Source organism: Polypterus senegalus, chromosome 15 (assembly GCF_016835505.1).
Source record: "Polypterus senegalus isolate Bchr_013 chromosome 15, ASM1683550v1, whole genome shotgun sequence".
In the NCBI taxonomy this organism is placed as follows: domain Eukaryota; kingdom Metazoa; phylum Chordata; class Cladistia; order Polypteriformes; family Polypteridae; genus Polypterus; species Polypterus senegalus.
Window position 1 is genome coordinate 66,504,853 of NC_053168.1, and position 23,396 is coordinate 66,528,248.

The 23,396-nt window shown below is 36.9% G+C and overlaps 1 protein-coding gene across 3 annotated transcripts in view; it reads right to left on the reverse strand.

Moving 5' to 3' along the window:
- Nucleotides 1–14,609: 14,609 nt before the first annotated feature.
- Nucleotides 14,610–23,396, reverse strand: part of dbf4 (DBF4 zinc finger) — an 81,042-nt gene continuing 72,255 nt past the window's right edge. For all 3 annotated transcript variants that reach the window (XM_039736420.1, XM_039736419.1, XM_039736418.1), the window contains exons 9-15: nucleotides 22,587–22,660; nucleotides 19,859–19,904; nucleotides 19,704–19,749; nucleotides 19,460–19,591; nucleotides 18,323–18,464; nucleotides 16,254–16,369; nucleotides 14,610–15,846 (exon numbers count right to left, since the gene is read on the reverse strand). In XM_039736420.1, coding sequence (XP_039592354.1) covers nucleotides 14,709–15,846; nucleotides 16,254–16,369; nucleotides 18,323–18,464; nucleotides 19,460–19,591; nucleotides 19,704–19,749; nucleotides 19,859–19,904; nucleotides 22,587–22,660 — 1,694 coding nt within the window. In that variant the 3' untranslated portion in view covers nucleotides 14,610–14,708. The remainder of the gene's footprint in view (nucleotides 15,847–16,253; nucleotides 16,370–18,322; nucleotides 18,465–19,459; nucleotides 19,592–19,703; nucleotides 19,750–19,858; nucleotides 19,905–22,586; nucleotides 22,661–23,396) is intronic.

A 23,396-nucleotide genomic window follows, 5' to 3' on the forward strand; every position in this document is an offset into this window, starting at 1 on the left:
GAACCTCGGTATACGTCCTTAATCCGTTCCAGACCCTTTGACTTATACCAAACTGGACGTATACCAAACAAATTTTTCCCATAAGAAATAATGGGAAAATGATTAATCCGTTCCCATGAAGAAAAAAAATCCTATTGCTATTGGCATATTATACATTGATGGGGTTGTATAAAATAATTTAAACACTGCTTAATACTAAAATACATAACTACAAAAGCAATTAGATGAAATAAATGAATTTTACCTCACTTTACTTTTTAATAACATCTTTGTTTTTCACAATCGTAGATACCGTCGTTCTCGGCAAACGGTATGCAACAGCCATGTCCCGGATACGCATGCTACCTTCATACTTTTCAACAATCAATTCAAATTTACATGAAAAAAACACAAAATCACGTTGTGACGATGTAGGTTTGCTGTATGCTCCCATCTGCTGCCAGGGAGCCCTTGAACCCTACACCGTCGGTAATGTGCCTCACTGCTAACCTCATCGGTAACAACAAAGCAAGGGGATGGTGAAAAAGTGCAAAGTGCTTTTATTAAAACAATTAACAAAACAAGGTGTTCAAATTAAAGTGCAGTCTCCAAAGTTCCAATAAATAATCCATAAAATCAGAAGTGAAACGTGGAGGTTAAAAACAATAGAAAAAAGTCTTCTTAAAAACAACGAAGTTAAAATAGAGCAGGAAGCATTCTTTAAAAAAAAAAAAAAACAAAAAGCCCGGTGCCTGCTTCTCAACTGGCGAGTCGCCCTACTTGCAGCTGACCTTCGGTCTGCCTGCTTCAGCCACTTCATCCATGCGCTCGCTCTCTCTCTCTCTCTCTCTCTCTCTCTCGTCCGTTCTTTCTTTTTACTCCCCTTCAAGCCGACTCGCGCTTCTGTTTATCAAGATAAGCAGCCCCAGGAACAATCATGAACGCGGACGGTCCCTCACAAGTACACTTTGGTGAGAAACGCCCACATTGCGAATCGCCCTGACAACCTTCAGCCACATAACCACCACGCCCGCTCACCAAGCTGCTGCTAGCGGTGATTATTTATTTTAAAGCTGGACTTTGACAGGAGCTGTGGACCCGCTATATCACACACGTGAAAGTTTGCAGAGAGTTACAGCGAGAGTTGTTCACTGAATGCTAGCAACTGGCGCACTAAGGCTCGTGGGCAGTTGTGGCTTTGTCTCGAGAAAGGTAAACAAAGGTTAGCACGTGAGTCGTATTCCAAACAAAGGTCGTAGCTGAATTGCAGCAAAGTAGAACTGTCAATGTTTGTTTAGATTTTTGTCCTCCTCAGCATGGATCACCTTTGAGTGGTAAAGTGCGATGTGGTAGCAGCTGGTAGAAGATTCCAGTCTGATTAGCATTGTAGATGTCTTCAGGCTCATAAGCTGAAATGATTTTCCTGATTTCACCTGCATGCTATTCATTTTGCTTTTTCAATTGGAACTGCAGATTCTTGCTTTGGCTGCAATTCCAAAACGATCCTGAAATCCCGAAAGAGATATTAGCCCACCCCAGCTGGCAGTAAAATCTTCGTGGCCCAAGGAGATAGACAAGAACTTTGCTTTTTCTTGAATGAGTGGTCCACTAATAGGAATGTTTCTTGAACGAGCATCTCTGAACTACATAATACCTGCTTTTTCGACGTCTTCAAATACAGCAGTTCACGTACTTTTGCGCTGAGGCCCAAGGTTTGTAGCCTGAGATTTTTCTTTTCTGCTTGGTCTTTCAAGAAAGTTGTCAGTGTCGATGGCGAAATTCCGAATTCACTGGCAATGTCTTTTTCCTTTTTATTGGAATTAAGAGCCGCAAAACTTTTTTTCTAATGTGAACTGTTGTCCTTTTTTTGTGTCTGCCATTTCTACTGGAGGGTGACAATGTGCTAAATTCCAATGGATGTTTTTCAAATGTTGATGAGCAGTAAGCAAAAGATATCACTGAAAACCACAGAAAACCAAACACAGCAAAAAAAACAGTACGAGGAAAATTCAAAGAAAAAGAAAAAATTACAATGTTTTTGTTCGGGGATCATCGTGCACAACTGAGCTGCGACCACAGAATTAACTGCTCTGTGGAGGATCCATTCAGGCATTTCAAGGTCTTTTGGGCACTTCATTGTAATGAACGTATCTGCTGAATGTATTTCATAGTAATGAGATTTCTACAGACTGTCTAATGGGGAAATTATATATATATAATAAAAATAGTAGTGTTCCCCAACACTGACTCGATCAGACAATTCTGATGAGGTTCCTCGTACCATAATCCTCTGCTTCTTGTGTCTGAGCCAATTCTGCACCCATCTAAAAACATCACCCTGAACTCCCACTTCTTTTAATGTCATGTCATGTTGCACCTTATCAAATGCTTTCTGAAAGTCCAGATAAATAATATCATAAGCTCCATTTTGATCGTATCCTTTTGTTGCCTCCTCATAGAATTCCAGCATGTTAGTAAAACACGACCTTCCTCTTCTGAACCCATGCGGACTGTTCAGAATAACTCCTGTCCTTGCCAGATGTTGCTCAATCTTTTCCTTAATTCCTTCCATTACTTTTCCTGTGATGCATGTTAAGTTTGCTTTGGAATCTCTTCAGTGTGCAGTGACTTCTTAAAAATGTGTCAAGGGTTTATGTACTCGCTAGTCTCCTTAAGTACTGGAAGGTAAATATTATCTGGTCTTGGTGATTTGTTTGATTTCATCTTATTTAATCTAAGCAGTGCTTCTCCCTCTACAATATCCAAATCACTCAGTAGGTCCTTAGTAATCCTGTTTACCTCGGGAAGGTTATCTACTTCCAGACCTGTGCACACTTTTTAATTCCCCTTTACTATTCCTGATGCACTTCACCTCCTCCTTAACTGTTCTTTTACTTCTAAAATATTGAGAGAATCTTTTCGGGTCTTCTTTCGCCTTATCTATATACTAGCAGAATACCCGCGCTTCGCAGCGGAGAAGTAGTGTGTTAAAGAAGTTATGAAAAAGAAAAGGAAAAATTTTAAAAATAACGTAACATGATTGTTAATGTAATTGTTTTGTCATTGATATGAGTGTTGTTCTCATATCTATATATATATATATATATATATATATATATATATATCAAAAATACCTGCTTGGCAGCGGAGAAGTAAAAAGAAAAGGAAACATTTTAATAATAACGTAACATGATTGACAATGTAATTGTTTTGTGATTGTCATGAGTGTTGCTGGGGTGTGTGTGTGTATATATGTATATGTATATGTATATGTATATGTATATATGTATATATATGTATATATGTATATATATATGTATATATGTGTGTGTATATGTGTATATATATACACACACACGTGTACATATATACACACACACATATACTATGGGGTGCCAAATGGGCAAATACATTGATTTTGTGAATATATAAATTTGGCGTCAGAATATATAAAGTCAAAACTTGAATATATAAAGTCAGCGTCGGTATACATAAAGTCAAAACTTTTTTCTGAATATATAAAGTCAAAACTTGAATGTATAAAGTCATCGCTGGAATATAAAAAGTCATTCCTGGTTATGTAAAGTCAACATCGGAGTATATAAACTCACTCCTGAATATATAAAGTGAAAGTCAAAATCTATTGATTGAAACGACTCTGTACTGAACTAAGTTAACAAAAACGTATTCAGAATAATAAATTAAAAAAACACTGTTCGGTTAATGTTTTGAAAATGATGCATGAGCCCTGCCCAGGATTGGTTCCTGCCTTGTGCCCAGTGTTGGCTGGGATTGGCTCCAGCAGACCCCCATGACCCTGTGGTCAGATTCAACGGGTTGGGAAATGGATGGATATTCCAGAGCTGACTTTATATATTCAGAAATATTCCCATGCCGTCTTTATATACTCAGGTTTTGACTTTATATATTCGGGAATGACTTTATATATACAAGTTTTGATTTTATATGGTTAAATTTAGTCATCATTGCATAACTTTTTCTTTACCATAGAAATTTAAAGACTAAATTCAACTTCCATTCCTACCAAAGATATTTCTGGCGACTAAATAGAACCTACTTATATCCAAATTTAAACTATTGGGCTGTCGCCTGCCTGCCTAAATAAGTCACCCTCGCTTCGCTCGTACTTTTTTACCGCTCATTTAATCATGGCTAGTGGCAGAAAAATTATAAAATGGAAGGAGGATTACACTGAGTATGGCTTTACCAAAACAATTATTGATGGCAAATCGATTATTCATAAAGCTTGAATTGGTGATCTGTTTTTCTGTGTTAACCTCATATTTTTTCATACTTCTTCTCAAACCAAGGGGGTGCGAGGGTAAAATGAATCGGGAAGCGCTGATCAATGTAATCGGTGTACCAGGAAATAATGCATTGACAGAAGTTCCCCTTTGCTTGTAATGCAAAGTGTGATTAAATGCGTTATTTTTTAACATGTTATGGAGCACATGCATCGAAGCTTCTCAGCTGTGCTTGTGCTAAGAAAAGGAAACATTTTAAAAATAACGTAACACGATTGTCAATGTAACCTTTTGTAAGTAGTGCCTGGAGGATTCAGTGTGGAGAAACTCTAGAGACAACGTGTGTATTAAATTGTGGATTTTTCTGTGAGTATTTGGTGGCAGCGACACAAAGTCACTTCCGTAACACTGCGTTAGCTGCGGAGCTCAGCTCAGAGCGAAATGAGGTAAATGGGAGGGGAGATGATGATGTGACTCCCCACCCGCCTTAACTGTCAATCCCCCCACAAACACAGTCTCTCGGAATTTGCATAAGCACACCCCTTCACGTGCAGTTTTAACTTAGTTACAAAGTGATCAAAACTCTCGTTTATATCCTGTGTCCTCTCATTAAACTTGTATCCCGCATTACAATAACACTGTCCGTCTTGAGAGACGCTGCTATTTCTCTAATATTATAAATAACAATGCTAGTAATCCTAGAGTCTTATTTTCAACAATTGATCACCTACTAAACCCAGGTAGCTCAAAGGAATGCCTCCTAAGTGCTTCCAGTGAAACCTGTGAGGCTGTCGCTGTATTCTTCAATCAAAAAATTAATGATATTAGAAATAACATAGTATATGTCCCCAACACTAAAGATCCCCCTAAACCCCAACATCCTGTTATAAACAAATTAAACTCTTTCACTAGGATAGATTTACCTGATTTACAAAAAATAATATCTCAATTAAAACCCCCCACCTGCATCCTTGACCCGATACCAACAAGGTTTTTCAAAGAAGTATCAGGCGTGCTAATTGATAATGTTCTGGACATATTAAATTCGTCACTAGATACTGGGGTCTTCCCAGACTGTCTTAAGACCGCTGTAGTTAAACCCCTACTTAAGAAACATAATCTTGACCCTCGGCTCTTGAAAATTTTAGACCCATCTCTAACCTGCCTCTTAAGTAAAGTTCTAGAGAAGGCAGTCATTATGCAGTTAAATGACCACCTAAATAAACATGCTATTCTTGATAAATTTCAGTCAGGTTTTAGAACAAATCACAGCACAGAAACTGCACTCGTTAAAGTAGTAAATGACTTACGGGTAAATGCAGACAGAGGCCATTTATCTGTTCTCATCCTCTTAGATCTGAGTGCTGCATTTGACACCATTGATCACAACATTCTTAGAAATCGCCTTAGTCAATGGGTGGGCCTCTCTGGCAGTGTCTTAAATTGGTTTGAATCCTACCTGACAGGGAGAAAATATTTTGTTAGTTGTGGGAATTACAACTCAAGACACATGATATCCAATATGGTGTTCCACAAGGCTCTATCCTGGGTCCGCTGTTATTCTCAATCTACATGCTTCCGTTAGGTCAGATTATCTCAGGGCACAACGTGAGCTACCACAGCTATGCTGATGACACACAGCTGTACTTATCAATAGCACCTGATGACCCGATTCTATTGATTCACTAACACAATGTCTGACTAGTATCTCAGAATGGATGAATAGTAATTTTCTCAAGTTAAATAAAGAGAAAACTGAAATTTTAGTGATCAGCAATAATGGATACAATGAGGCTATTAGAAATAAACTGGATACATTAGGATTAAAAGTCAAGACGGAGGTAAAAAGCTTAGGGGTGATTGTTGACTGTAATCTGAATTTTAAATCACATATTAATCAGATCATTAGGACAGCATTTTTCACTTAAGAAACATAAGTAAAGTTAGACCTCTTTATCACTGAAAGATGCTGAGAAATTAGTTCACGCGTTTGTTTTCAGTCGACTAGATTACTGTAACGCACTCCTCTCAGGACTACCCAAAAAAGATATAAATCGAACTAGTGCAGAATGCAGCTGCTAGAATCCTAACTAGGAAAAGAAAATCAGAACACATTACTCCAGTTTTGATGTCACTACACTGGTTACCTGTGTCATTCAGAATTGACTTTAAAATTCTGCTTATGGTTTATAAAGCCTTAAATAATCTCGCCCCATCTTATATATCGGAATGTCTGACACCTTATATTCCAAATCGTAACCTCAGATCCTCAAATGAGTGTCTCCTTAGAATTCCAAGAACAAAACTTAAAAGAAGTGGTGAGGCGGCCTTCTGCTGTTATGCACCTAAAATCTGGAATAGCCTGCCAATAGGAATTCGCCAGGCTGATACAGTAGAGCACTTTAAAACACTGCTGAAAACACATTACTTTAACATGGCCTTTTATAACTTCATTTTAATCGTAATTTAACTTAATCCTGATACTCTGTATGTTCAATTCATCATAACAACTATTCATGGTGGCTCTAAAATCGGTACTGACCCCTACTCTTTTCTGTTTCTTTTCCGTTTTTTGTGGTGGTGGCCTGCGCCACCTCCACCTACTCAAAGCTTCATGATGCTCCAACAATGATGGACGGATTAAAAGGAAGAAGTCTACGTGACCATCATCATCATCAAGCCCTTCCGTGAGAACCCTAAATCCAAAGAGGACTGTTTCATTTATGTTAGGTAGAATGCCCAGAGGGGACTGGGCGGTATCATGGTCTGGAATCCCTACAGATTTTTTTTTCTCCAGCCGCCTGGAGTTTTTTGTTTTTCTGTCCCCTGGCCATTGAACCTTACTCTTATTCGATGTTAATGTTGATTTATTTTTTATAATTATGTCTTTCATTTTTCTATTCTTTAATATGTAAAGCACTTTGAGCTACTGTTTGTATGAAAATGTGCTATATAAATAAATGTTGTTGTTGTATTACCCGCGGACATGACAAACGCCGGCGCCAGCCTGTCTATGAACTTAATTTAAACTTTAGGTTTACACCTTGCTTTGTTTCCGAAGTAGCAGCACTCATGAATATGGTAGTATATGTCACTCGCTCGCTTCTTATTGTTTCGCTGCCTTCTCAATTATATAATGCATGTTTTCTTCAGCACTTTTTGGAGCTCTTCCTGGTTTTCTATGCACTGCGTTGACAGTCAGTTCACGTGATTATGTGGGAGGTGTAATGATGCCACACAAAACTCCGCCCCCCACAGATTTCGAGCTCAACTCCATTACAGTAAATGGAGAAAAATAGCTTCAAGTTATGACCATTAGGCGTAGAATTTCGAAATGAAACCTGCCCAACTTTTGTAAGTAAGCTGTAAGGAATGAGCCTGCCAAATTTCAGCCTTCTACCTACACGGGAACTTGGAGAATTAGTGATGAGTCAGTCAGTCAGTCAGTCAGTCAGTCAGTTTTTATTAGTATAGATATAATTCACTAAGGTAAGACACCCATGGAAAGGCAAGACAACCATGAAAAGCACGCCGGAAGGGGCGTGGATTCATTAAGCTGCTGAGAAGTGAGACACCTATGGCGCACGCAGGAAGGAGCCACGCCCACCAACTCCAAGACCATTGGATACGACGACAACTCGCAGGGCCACGCCTACCAACTTGGACGCGATGACACAGAAAAAATGGCGTCATTTATATTCGTCCGTCGTAGAGGCCACATGCAGTGCAGGTCAGGTTAATGTCATGTACCTCCGAGCTACGTTGACTGTTCATAGAGGCATGTTTCTCGCGGAGGTGAATCGCCATATGCAGCGTGTGAAATGGTTTGCGAGGGGTATCCCATGGGATCCTTAAAACAATCCTTTACAACTGAGGTTAAAGCACAATGAAGTAAGCAGTCTTTAAAACCGACTTTTCGGTTACGACGCACGACCGCGTGCACCATAGCAAACTGTTTTACACGCTACATACAGCTATTTGCTTTTGCGTCAAACATGCGTCTTATGCTCCTGCACTTTGTTCACACCTCCCTCCCACCTCGCTACTACCGTGGTCGGGTGTCTTGGTGGATTATATATACTGTAAAAAAGGCAGCCAAACCCGCACAGAGCAATGAAAAGTCTAGAGTTCCATCTTTTCATTCACTTTCTGTTGTATCCTCAAATCCTCCCTTTTTAGAAAATTTTGTCTTTCCAGAAGTGTTCAACCATCAATAAAAAATTATGCGCCGTTTTTTGCCGCGGGTTCACTATTGTGTTGTATTTTGCTCTCTCCAGAGTTCCATCTTTTCATTCGCTTACTGTTGTATTCTCACACCAACCCGTTTTAGACAACCGTGTCTTTCCAAAAGTATTTAGCATTCAATAAATAATTATGCATGACATTGAGCGTGTGTCTACCCGGCGTGGGTAAGCCGTTGAACCCCATTCGGGCTGCAAACCGTGGAATTCCCACTAAGTGCGACGCATACGCTCCCACTGGTTGCGTCCCTACCCTTTGCACACACCCCCCTCCCACCTCGCTACTACCGTGGTCGGGTGTCTTGGTGGATTATATATAGAAAAGCAGCCAAAACCGTACAGAGCAATGAAAAGTCTACGTCAGTCACAGGTACATCTGGACTGTGTAAAGACGATGACTCAAGTGACGAGTTGGAGGTGGACACATGAGCGTGCAGTGCATACTGAACGAGAAGTCAGCAGACTAGCATGACGGACGGAGCTGAATGGACGTCCTTCTCCTCTCCTCTCGTTCCAAACTGACGGTCCGCCAGTTTTCAGTCACGGACGATTGTGTGTTGGTTCTTTCCGTGCATTGTTACAATGTTGCTTTTCTTGCTGATTTATTACATTACCGATTTTTCAAATGTTAATTTTCTCCCTGTGCTTAAAAATCATTAAAAAACCGGCCTGATTATGCGGCGTATGGTACGCCGCGGTTGGCTAGTCTACTATATTCCTCTCCAATTGTCTTTTAGTCTCCCTAATATCCTTCTTAATGGTTGCCCTCATGTACCCATAGGTCCTGTGATTCACATTAGAGTTATTAGTCTTATACACCGTATAAAGCTGTTTTTTTCCTTTGCGACTTCATTTTCATCTCTTTATTAACCAATTGCAAAGTATTTTTAAATTTCCTATTAATTCCTAATTTAGGTATGTACCTGCACTGCACTATATGTAAAACATTATAATTACAAGGCAGAAAATAATTAGTTAATAATTAGTATTGTTACTGTTAGAAGAGCTTTATACAACTTAAGAATAACCACCATTTCCTTTGAACCTTACATAGGCCTTTAAGTTGATCAACTACTGTATCTGCTTTATAGGTAAAACTACAGAAAAAAAGAAACTCCGCAATACTAAATGCCTAAATAGACAAACAAAGGAGGTAGTCTAAGTGCAGAAAAAGTATCATTTATGCAGATGACCAGCACAAGAGTAATGGTGAATGTTTCTTTAATACTTTACAAGCAAATTAATGCAAATGACCCCCAAGTTCCGGACTCAAAGCTCCATGTAGCGGATTCAGTTGGGACAAAGAACATTCAAACCAAGCAGTCACCTCCCTCAGAACGGACAAAAAATCTGCCTTAACTTCTCAGCAGTGAGGGCTCCATCATTTTTAAAATCCAATTGCAAACATCTAACTGCAGTAGATACAAGCAAACAAGTGTTGAGCAATTTGGTTTGGCATTTAAACACATCACAGTAAACACAGGTTACTTCCATCCGTCCATCCATATCCTAACTACAGGGTCACGTGGGTCTGCTGGAGCCAATCCCAGCCAACACAGGGCACAAGGCAGGAAACAAACCCCGGGCAGGGCACCAGCAGGGCGCACACACACGGGACAATTTAGAATCGCCAAAGCAGTTAACCTGCATGTCTTTGGACTGTGGGAGGAAACTGGAGCACCCGGAGGAAACCCACACATACACGGGAAGAACATGCAAACTCCATGCAAGGAGGACCCGGAAAGCAAACCCAGGTCTCCTAACTGCGAGGCAGCAGTGCTACCTACTGTGCCACCACGCCGTCCACATAGGTTACTTTCAAAATGTAATTACTTTGCCAAGAAAGTATCTGATGGAAAAGTGCAGCGCAGACCAAGAAGCTCTGAATACTTTAGAAAACCCCAACACCCAGCTTACAATTTCAAGATTCAAGTTAGTTCTATTCACTTAATGAGTGATTGGCTGCATTGAGAAGGACCGAGTATCTCCCAAAAGCTTCACTAAATGGTCTCTTCAAGTAGAAGTAAATACAAGGAAAAGGGAAAAAGTAGAGAGCAGCACCAAGAGAGATACTCCATTGGTGTGTTCTGTGCCTGCTTGTTGGAAGTCCGTGTTGGTCACTCGAGCTCTAGCTCATTTATTATTTCAATAGTTGGCTGTTGCTCTAAAGGCATATTATAATCCGGCCATCTTGGGCAGAGAAAGGATCTCAAAGAGTGATAGAAAGCAGTTCAATAGAGCCCAGTTTTCTTAAACTGTACAATAAACCAAGTAAAACGTTTGTTGAATTATTCTCAAAGATGTATGCCCAATTTGTTTTTTATATACTGTAGTGCCTGGATACATCTTCTTGATTACTAATTGGGCGAACTGTCCAGTTTGAAATATTTAATGCTATCAACTGACAGTGTGCTGAATGTCTTCAGCTTGTCTCAGATTTTAATATTTTCTGATGTTCTTACAGCTTTCAGTGGTCGTGTCCTGTACACGTGTCCTTCTAGTTGAGTAATTTTTCTCAAATTTCATGTTTGCTTTTCATCATTATAAATATCTACACAAATTTTGAATCATCTATCTGTAATTATAACCATAGTTTACTTGAAAATTGGCAAACGTATTCAGTTAAATTACCACTTCCGGTTGCAGGAAGTGGCCCAAAAATTGATAGGAATCCCTATTTTTGATATAAAGCACATGTACAAAATCTCATTGACCGAGGTCAAAGCCTTTTCGAGTTATCGTGTTTACATACAGACACACATCATTTCAAAAATGTTATTTTCAGACTCAGGAAAGTCTAAAACATCAATATTCATCAAAATCTCCATACTGAATTTTTTCATGATTCCCATACTTTCTCTGTACTATGTATACGAGAAAGTAAAAACACTGCGATAGGCTAATCTACTGAACGAAAGGAAGCAAGTTTTTAGGGTTCTGCAACCACCTTGTTGAATTAGGCTCTATACTTGTAATATTTCTATTGCACTATTATATAGTAACAAGGATTACTCGACACCCACTGCACACCCAACCTACCTGGAAAGGGGCTTCTCTTTGAACTGCCTTTAAAGCCAACTGCGGCACATCCAAAAATTGTATTGTAATTGTATTATGAGGGAGCGTCAGTTACTGCACTACAGCCATGTGGTGCAAGTCCCTTAACGTGATCCGGCTCACAGGATCATTGTTGGCTGTGGCAGATAGATGGTCATTTCCGGGGGGTGAGGCTGGACTCCGTGTCTGACTGGGTTGCCAAACGGGATTCCCAGCTGTTTCGTCGTGGGGTGGGTACAGCAAAATGCTGTTGTATCAGTGCATGCTCCCCAACCTGACTTGTACCTCGCCGTCTTGCACTTGGATCCCCGATAGGAAGTGAAGCGGTGTGATTGAGCATTGCGCATCCTCACTACCACTGATATCAACAATTCTTTTGTGCAAACTCTTCCTTCCATCTATCTTACTCGTCCTTTCTCCTGCATCAAAGTCCTATGGCGATGGGTAACAGAATGGACTACTTTTCCGCATGCTAGAAGTGTTCCACATCCGTTGCTTCCAAAAGATCCTGGGCATTATTTGGGTGACAGGAGGATATCACAGCAAAGTAGGAACCAACTCTAGATGGGCTGTCAAGCAAGGATTCAGACAAAGGGGTAAGGAGTGCATCAGGTAAGTGGGTTTGTGGTTTTTTTTTTTTAAACTAACTCTAATGAAGTGGTGTATTTTACGAGTCTCCGTTACTATGGTGTGAGACGGTGGCAACATGTTGCATGTTGGTTGGACAAAAAAAGAATTTCACTGTACCAGGACAAGCCAATGTTACTACTACTTACATTTACACTGTAATTGGTTGTTTTTATTTTCTTGCGACAAATTCCTTTTCACTTTAACTAGCCTTGTTACAAAAGGAGCCGGCACACTTAAAGCTTGTTTCACTAAAGACTAGTAATTGATATTATTTTATAATGTTAAATCTTGAAAATGTTTATTTTTAAACATTTCATAATCTTGGTTCTAAATTAAGCATTTGCTGGCAAAGAATGAAGAAATAAAAATAATTAAATAGTTGTTTGAAGTGGGTTCAGTGGCAAGAATGATAATTGTATTCTAAATGTTAACATGATGAGTCGGGGTTAGGTCATAAGGTTACTCAACAGCCTCTTATTATATTGCCTGCCTGAACATAAGGTTTGATTCTTACACATATTTTTGATGTTGCAATTAACGTAAACCGTTGTATTCATTGTCTGCTATTGGCATTGTACGACTCTTAACTAGGTTGTGGGAAAGATGCAAGGAAGAATCTCATTTTACTGCGTAAACAGTAAATGAATGCAAGACGTTGTGTGCAAAATAATAACTACAACTGGGTTGTTTTTCTAATGAAAAAATATTTAGCTCATAATATTCAAAAAATGTTTTCAAGTTCCGGGGGCATTAACATGTAATAAATTATTTAAGTACAGACCACTTTAAAATTGTCAGATTTTAAATTTGTGGATAATTATGGTGTCTAATAGTTGGCTGCACTTATTTTTTATTTTGAAATGATACCAAAAATATATATCTACATAATGACTATGGTTTTAAGTCATAGAAAAAATTAACAAGGGGTAATTAATGGTGTAATTCACAATCTCGGAGGTATAAAACAGTCAACATAAATGCCATATTTTGATGAAGACCACTTTTCATCAAAAGCCCTGCCTCTTCCTAAAATAAAATCCCAACTATTTATATGACATGTTTTTAGATGCATTCCAAGTTTGTAACCAATAGTGGAAGATAAACACCCTACTATAGTCTACATCTATTCCATACACTGTAAATTTAGTAAGTGGCCACAAAATTCTGATATCTTTGTTGAATTCATGTGCAGACACATATAGTGTGCATCTGCAATACAAACATCTTTGAAATTCAATATTTATGTAGCAATTATACTGTCTACAAGCTCAGTCAATTAATCATCAATGTAAGAAACGCTTGTAAACTGAAAACATTTAATTTGCACTCCTGGGTTTTCTTAGCAAGGAGCTCAAACATTTTAAAGTACAGACTTTTCCAATTAGGAACAATTTGTTTTCTGCATTTATTGTCAAGCTGCTTAGTGCTGAATACTTATTCAGAGTCCAGATTGAAAACTTGGATGTAAAACATTACATTTTTAAGATTACTACATGGCAATATACACCTGCTGCTGCTGCCACTTTTGGCTCTTGTCACTTATTACCTAAGGGGCCAAAAATTAGACAAGACATAGCAAAATGGTCTACATAAACTGAACAAATCCAAATTTCAGGTTCTTCTTGTGTTATTGCTCTAGCCCATCTCTTCATTTCACATTTCTCTCTCACCAGCTCTAAATTAATGAACGGTTCTGGCATGTACAATTGGTGGTTAGATGAATAGGAAAGGATGAGGCTGAATATACCATATGACTTACACGAAACACACCAGCTGGGGGCAGCACAACAAAATGCAAACAAAAAGGTATCCCACTGAACTCACACAAAATTGAACTTCACTCAGACCAATGCAGTGTGTTATGACCTACTGCTTGATAGTCAGTACACATCTATGTATTCATTTTTATTGTATTAATTCAGGGCAATTGCATTTGACCTTTGTGGTAACCGGTTATAAATTTTACAACTTGAAAATAAATGACTATAGAGAAATTTCAGAAAAAAAAAGAAATTGGGTAGAAAGTATTCTGACATATGAGTCTCATTTATGTAGACCGTCAATCAATTAAAAACATAATATGGTATTACAACAGTTCCTTCTAAATCATCCACGTTCAGGATAATAAACCGCTCAGCAAAATAGATGCTCTCCCTAAAGTTAAAAAAAACACTCCAAACACGACTATTTAAGCCAAGTCTGCAAAGTAGTAGTGGTTTCTTCACTTAATATTTAAGAGTCACTCAAAACAACAGATGTTAAAGTAACATGATTTCCAATCTGTTCCTAAAGAGCCAAAGAAAATCTGCTTGCCAATGTCACCCAAATGGTATGTATATGTATGTATGTATATATATATATATATATATGTATATGTATGTGTATATATATATATATATATATATATATATATATATATATATACACACACACAGTATAGTAAAATAAACAGACATGACACTTTATACATTGGACGATTAAAATACTAATATTAACAGATCTTTTTGTACAATGGCTGAAAAAGATTTTGCAAAATTTAAAATCCAAAAAATGAGGATGTTGATGAATCATTGAAAAGTAAATGAAGGTTGGGGGTAATGCTTTCTTCTTGATTAAGTGACTTATCAATACGTAACTCATTACAGGTTGAATCATCAGTAAAGCCAATAAATTCACAGTCATTATCCTCACTAGACTGAAAAAGTTGCCATAGATCCTGTGTAGAATGGCATGAATTGGCTTCATGTTGTTGCATCTGACATTCTAAGTTTTTCTTACAAACGATGACTGGATTAATTTCTTTTTTATCCTCCAGTTTAGTTCTTTTCCGACTTTTAGATTTCCTTTTAAATTTTATTTCAGGTGATGAAGTTATACAAGCAAGATGAGAACTGGTGCCACCTGATTTGTCTCTTTGTATAAGCACATTGCTTACAGTTTGATTTGTCTCGCACGCACCTAATTGATCATTATGCATTTCAGCTTCAACAGCACTTGTATTTAGTGAACTTGATGTACCAGTCACAAAGGTTTTAGAATGGTTAGAAGCAAATGCTGCCTTTTTACGTTTTTGCTCTGGACTACAATCCCAAGGAATTCTATTTACGTTCCATTGCTGGTTAGCTTCAGTAACTGGAAGGTCTAATCTGCACAACTGGAGAGTAACTTCAGAAGATTTTCCAAGAAAACTTGCATGTTTAGGGCTCAGCTGCTTTTTACTTTCAGTTAAACATGTCTCACAATTTAAGAGTTTTGAAGGCGACACTATGCATCTCTGGATGTTATCAGGTTGCTTTTTAATCAAGCAATGTTTGGTTTCACTTGTGTGCAAATGTCTAGGTTGAGAATGTGATATCTGTGGCTCTTGGTCTGTTGGCTGCTTTGAAGACTGGATAGCATTTTGTGTGGCAGTGCTGTTTGCAATATTTTCTGGAAATAAAACAAAAGGTTCAGTGCAATGGTTATTCCACAAAGATGATACACCTTTATCATCTGTGTGGCACAAAAGTGGGTTACTTTCATCAGATCTGTCCATTTTCTTTGAGAAGATGTGCGGAGTAGAGGAAAAAATCCTTTCCTTTTTTTCCAAATTTCCCGTGTGGATATCTTTTGTTCGGTCAGCATTTTCCTCCATGGTTATGGCATGAAAATAAACACCCAAGCTGCATTTTACCCTGGGAAGAAATAAGATACAGTCAATAAAAACCATGATGACAAAATTCTGGCATCTGTCTTTTAAAGATCTTGAAGAAGTCATGATGATACCAAAAGAAGCCACTTGTCAGTGCTTTTTTTCTCAGCATTTGTGAACATTTAGAAACCATGGCATTAATGAGAAAAAACATGGTTGTTACACTTTTCCCATGTGAGAATACATTGAGAAAATTAGCATTTTGTGAAATTTCTGGAAGCAAAATAATGGTTTGTAAATAAAGTATACACGCTGTACACTTTAATAATTATAAAAAAATGAAGTAATTGTCATATGAAAGAGCAAAAATACTCATGCATTATATTTATATATTAATAAAATGTACAAAGAATGTACATGTATGTTGAGTATGGATGCATTAGATCTCACCTTTTGGTATCCTTCTTGTAGTCTAAAAAATTATGCACAAGTTTAGAAGCAACTTCATCTACTATATCATACTCCTTGCTCTTTGAAAAAGACTTGTGGCGCTCACCTTCCAGGTGCTGCAAAAAATAGTAAAGTCAACCAAAACCCGTGCAAAGGCAATGTGTCTAATAAAATATCAACAAAATGTAAACTAATGTGGAACATGTTAAGAGAATAAAAAAAGCACATCAAACAGATAGAAAGCGATTAACTGATTAATAAATACACTTGCAAATACTTTCCACCCAATCCTTCTGGTAGTGGCAAAACAGGCTACCTCTTAGTCCTTGCATAGGGAGGTTATGGAATAGTTGAAAATCAGGTCTATATTTTGAAAATTCTTACAATTGCCAATCCTGAAATATCTTGTGGGAGGCTTTCTAAGAATGTGGGCTTACAGAGAGAGGAAGATTCTGGAAGTACTAAAACAAAACTGTACCCATTTTTAATTTCTAGGTAGTTTTAGGACTCAGCTGAGGTTCTGCCCTGCATTTTTTCCTGCCCAAAAGTTTCAGAGAGAGAATGTAAGCCAAAAGAATCTCCAATTTGAGGATGAGTGTATTGGATTTCTTATGTTGCAGACAATATTGTTTTTGGCACACCCGAGTATAATCTCTAGTATGGAATTGAATGGTTTACAATTGAATGTGAAGAGAATAAAGTAAGAATTGCCACCAGGAAATTGGAGGTTACAGCTGTCTCCCAGAAAAGATATGTATTTCTACAGTTGGAGTGGGGAGTAGCTTTTGAAAGTTATTTAATTAACTTGGAGTAATGAATTCGTTCAGTGGCAGTATTACAGTACTTCACACACATTATTAAATGACTTAAAGTGGAAGAGAACTTGTTTTAAGAATGCCAAACACTATTCTATTGAAATGTGTAATAGCAGAAAGTGTTCTTCCAGTATAGGAGGCAACACAATATTTATTGCTCCTTTGGCCAGAAACATGGGTAAACCTGTTGGGTATGACAGACAAGCCCACATTACAGAAGCCAGCATGTCACTGTTTGTACTGGACTCCTGGTTGTAGATGACAATCAAAGGAACACACTGAGGAAGAGAATTACTTAAAACAAAAAGAAGCAATTGTGGCAACAAAGCTTGTCCAGACCAATGGATCGTGTGAAGCCTACTATGTGAACACCAGATCTTATTATTACACGTACCTAGTGATGGGTGGAGTGAAACCTCACGAAGCAGCAAAACGTTTGAAGCAATTGTGTTGGAAATCCTGTTGAAGATTTGAAGCATTTGCCACTTGCCTCTCTAGTAACATCTTCTGGCCATTTGCATTAACGTTACAGAAACATATAATCAAATTCAATGACATCTGTTAAACTTTTATTTCTTTTGTGTTTCGCTGCTGCGGATTGGCAATGAAGAGAAGGGTTCATCAATGGCTTTCAGTGTCTGATGTCTAAAAATATATAACTAATGCCGACAAGCATAATGTACTATACGACAAACAATAGATTAAATAAATCAAAAAAAGACGCTTCACTCATGGAGTCCTGGCTCTTTTAATAAATATTCCCTTTTTACACTGTATTATTATTATTACTTCTGTTATCACTTCCAAACGATATGCACAATGACAGCAACAACAATTGAGTATTTTGAAATATGTTCTAAACAATTGTAGGGGCTTCAAAACACTAAACTCTACCGGCACTCATGGTCTGTCCTGGAAACCAAGACGACAAAATTTTACTGAAGATGCATAAAATCATACTAAAGCCAGACCTCATAACCAATAAATGAGCAAGAGATAAGTGACGAATGCCTGAGACACCTAAAGGTAGAATTTGAAGCAGGAACATTATGGCTAAAATTGTGCCTTAGACATAATACTACACCTCCTGCTGTGCTGATAATAATCTTAATTTCCAATTGCCTTTCTTCTTCCCCATTAAACAAGGGAACCAAGTTTTTAACTTTTACTAATATGCCAAAATTTACTAAGCATATACTTAAGAGCAGTTCAATATACGAGAAAATTATATATATAAAAAAAAACCATACTCACAGCATTAATGTCTTCATATTTTGTTGTACAACATTCACAGTAGCCTCTCTTCTTTTTGCCTTTAAGGTCCATTATTTTAATTTTGGTTTGAAAGTGCTTTTTAATATCCTGCTCACTTTTACTTTGTACGTGCCCTTTACTCCTGGAAAACAAAAAACAAAAATTCATCGAGAGTTTAAATAAACCCATTTACATAACGTTTTCATGAACAAATTAAATACTTTTTTTATAACTGATGCAGTTTAATTAAGTATCGCATTTAATGACAGCAGGCAGCTTCATTTAACAGAAGATCTTACATAAGATGGTAGAATACATTATTGCATTGCTAAAAACCTTTAGGTTACAGAGGAAATAAAAACATGTTCACTAGTGAAGGTAGAGATGATCAAGTATCTGACCAATAAATATGCATGAATTTTGTAAACAAGATACCCGCAAAGTCCTTGATCAGTGTTTCAATTCTCTAGCCAGTTTACATCCCCTTCCTCTCCTGTACTCAAACGCTCTGGGTAGTGACACAAAGAATGAGGGTGTGAGTACAAGCAGACAAAATGAGGTTCCTGTGCAGAGAGAAAACCCTGGCAATAGAGAATGGACTTTGCAGAAGAACAGCTGCTTCTATGGGAAGATCTTTTCAAAAAAAGATCAACATTTCTGTTGGTGCAAGTTATTTACAGCACAAACATTTGGCAGCAAAATTAAGAACTGGAAGAGATACCAGAAATTTTGAGAATGTACCTTTCCTCATATGTCTAATGCAGAGTTGTTCAGACATAAGTATTAATAGTACTTAGCCAAAAAAATGCATGTACTTTGCTGTCCTAAGAATAGATAATGGACATGTGGATTATGCAGCATGTGTCACCTGAGAAAACCCCCCCCCCCATGTGGACATTTTTCCCAATGTTTGTCATTGTCCAGAGCTGGTGAATGTTGGGTCCTGCTTAATTTAAGTCTTTATTTTGCCTTTTTTCCACAAAAACAAAATTAGAAATGTTTTCAGCCACCAATACAAACTATATGTGTTAACATAAAAAAAAAACATTTTCTGGGGTGGAGTATTCCTTTAAAGCCGGTGACTTTATAGCATTTGTTAAACAGAAGTATAGTGTGTTAATTAAACTGAATACATACCTATTTTGAAGTGAATGGTTTCTTTCAATGCATTTTTTTTTCTTTTCCAGATCAAAAGGACTATATGGAGGTGTGCCAGCAAAACTTAACTCTGGAAAACCTGGCAGTAGCTGATAAAGAGGTCTGTAATGTCTGTTACACAGGGAAAGGAACATGCAATTTTATCATTCTTAGTAATGTATTCCAAAAATAATGGTGCAGCTTCAAAAATCAAAGATGCAAAATAAAGATAAAAAGGACATACCTGCTCCTGTCTTCAACCTTAAGGAAAGGTTTTGCCAATCTTCCAGCTGAAACAACATTGTACATACGGAGAAGGGGCAATGTGTCAACAATTATAAAAATAAACAACTGCTCACTTGAAAAAGCAAGACACTGAGAGAAATATCTTTCCCTTACCTTTAAATTTGCTATTCAAGGGCTTTTCAGTGTTATTTTTCCTTGTCTAAATACAGAAAAATATCATATACATTAGAAAAAATGAAACTTGAAGCACAGACATCAATATCTTACTTCACAAATTCCTACACTTCTAATAAATGGAGCTCTGTATTCCCTAAAACATTGCAAGTTTCGTTTCAATTTCAAAGGATTAATTTTATTTAGTGACGCAAGTTAGACAATAAAATAAATAATGACAGTGCAAAAGTCAAAGAGTTAGTGAAACATTAAATGAACAGTTAGCAGAATTCAGCATCATCTTCCCGAGTTGAGAGGTTTTGTTAGAGAAAATACCTCTTCTTGCATAGTTATGAAACAGTTTAGGAAGTGAAGCAACATTGTTATTTTTTCCCCTGGTGAAGTCATAGTTCAGACTGACTTTCTTTGTCACTTCATTTAACAGAGTTACTGGCAGATTCTAATCTCAGTGAGCTTAGGGAGCTCTGAGGCTAAAAAAGCCAGAGCTGCATTAGTTTTACCTCCAAGTCTAAAAGAAAACCACAGAATAAGACAATGTGACTGCTGGTTTTCTAAAACATGCTCTGTTTACAACCACAATTAACTTCCTGAATGACCATCTATGTATCAAGACCACTTTTATACAACAGGAACACAAAAATGTGGAAGACTACCTGTAAAGCATCACTTCTCAAGACATGAACTAACCCCTGAGATGAGAAGCCACACTCAAGTACACACGGACACTGACTCAATCCCTGATAGTTTAAATCTCCAATTAATTTTAAGTAATGACTATGGAATATGAGAGGCAACCAGAGTACTGAAAAACAGGTTCTCTAAAGCTTCAGACATCAGGGTCAACTTTGTTCCTGCACAAGTGTAAGCCAATGACACTTTGTCTTTATTTGTGACACATTTACTTGATAGACAATACATGCCATACAAACATATCTCTGTCCAATATCTGTCAAAATAATAAACCATCAAGCATATATTAAAACAGCCAATATAAATACAAATGCATAGCTGCAGCCATTATAATATGGAAATGGGATTTCTTCTTTTAAGCACAAAAAATAATACCATTTAGGCTGAATAGTAATGTAGTTATTAGCACTACACAAAAAACAAAAACAGATCTGTGTAAAATTTAAATAAAAATATTAATGCTATAATTAAATACTCAATTGCAATTCCACAATTTTTATAAGTGCCTATGTACAATTACAATTAAGAGCTTAACCACAGAATTACATTGTGTTACACAATACATACCATGTAATTACACCTAGTTTCTCTGTAATTATACAGGTAATTACATGGTAAGTACAGCATAATTTGGGACACCTATTCTAAAGTGATACCGGAAAATCTCTAGTACTCAATACCTAGTACTGTAGTAAATCTGAAGACAAAAAGTAGCAATATTATAGCAATAATATAGTTCTACTTTGAAAAAAAAGTCCTGAAAACATTTGATTTTAGAAAAAAATGATTTATCATCTTGAAAATGAAAGCTGTAGCTAATGTTAATTGTAATTGTCTAAGAGGTACAGTCAACTCAACATTGCATCTTACCTATGTTCAATATTTACTGTAACAGCCTTATTCTGTGGAACTACATGCTTAAGGAACTAACTGAGTAACTCAGCTATCAGTCTTTTTGAATGCCTCTCATTGATATGATCTGGGTTATAAGAGCCCTCGGTTAAGTTGCCAAATGTAAAGTTAAAGAGTTGTATAAGAGAAACATATAATCACACTACATGATGTGATCAAACGATATTGCTGTTTGAATTCTGAATTCAGCTTTGCAGGATTTTCTCACAAATCATTGACTTATTAATCTAAATTAGCACTTTGTTGACATGTGTAATTCAATCTCTTCAAATAAAAAAAAAAAAAAGCATTGTAGCAGGGTTTCGGGAAATTACACTCTCATTAGATGACCCTGCAATAATGACAGTCTTTTGTTGTGCGTAATCAATGATTTCTCGCATTAACATAATATGTGCCAGAATTATGGAACATCAGCTTATGCTTGGAATAACAAAGGAGAGCAATCAGATGGATATATAATGATTTTGACAAATCAACAGGAAGCAGACCATTACACTGACAAAAAATTTGTCCTGTCAGATTTATAACCACAAATTCAGAAAGAGGAAATGAACCGATACATTTTCAGTAATGCATAATTTCAAAACTTAAGATGTATTCAAATGTGAACTACACACAGTTTGAGTACACTTGCAACTCAAGGAAATAAATTTGTAAAGTGCACTTAATACTGATTAACAGCTATGCAAGTGACAATGCAATCTAAACCCACTGTTACATGACGAAATGCAAATATGCAAAAAGATGTAAGGATTCACCTTCTTTCAGCCCTTATTTAGCAAAGTAGGGGTGAGGGGTACTGGTCAATATTTAAATGACATCATTTCAAACTATTTTTCTGAACAGATGTTTTGTATTTGATAAACATACTCTGCAAAAGTAAAAGATATTGGAATCATAATAATGTTACTGCACTGCAAAATTAATGATTTTCTTATCATGAACTAGACTATTACAATGATAATACCATACCTAGGTAAATGTGTGTTTGGTCAACTGCAGACTGAATAAAATGTCAAAAGCCACTGTTATCCTTGGTTACTTAAAAATAGATGTATACACTTTCAGCACAAATAAATATAGATATAATCAGAAAAAAACTCACTGTCTTTTTAGAAGTCGTAATTACGGAGTCTCCAGGAAGGTCTTTTCTTTTTCTTTCAATGTAAGACTTAATATCTGAGTACCAGAGTTAAGCAGCAATAACATTTTTTTTAAAATGTTAACAACATTTTTGTGATTTTAAATATACAAAAGTTCTTCAAAACGTTTTTCCACTTTTTGGTTTCCAAGACATTTTGCGAAGTAGCATGGTGAGAATATTCAACATTATAATCCTTTATTCTTTTAACCTTGCTGTCATCATGCAAAATTCAACAAAGTTGTGAACATGTGTAGCTGTGTATCAATTTTGACCAAAACACTGTGGAGTGCTATGCAGTTGGCTTTTTTTTTTTGTACACCGAAAGTATTAAAGGAGCTGAAATTCACATCTTACTGTGTACATAGAATAGAAATGTTAACAAATGGTTAGACAAGGTGAATGCAGAGTGCTTGGGACAGTTGCTAGCATCAAACAGTGGTGAAAAGTAGAAAAAAAACAAACTATTGTTCTCAATGAGAGAAAATTAACATTAGAGGAAAGTGCTTTATAAATAAAGGAGACTGTCATTCTGCTTATGATAAAAAAGTGGAAAAGGCTGTGCATAAGCTTCATAATCAACTAAAAAACTTTTTGAAACTTATAGAACACTGAATAAGAGTCTGATTGAAGCAGATAGACTAAATACTTTAACACAGTGATTTTGAAATGTCTCTAAAATATATTGCAAAATAATCAAATGGTGGAAGCTTTTCGAAGAACGCTCATATTTAAAAAAGGAATAGTCTTAAAACCAGAGTAAAGATTAAGAAA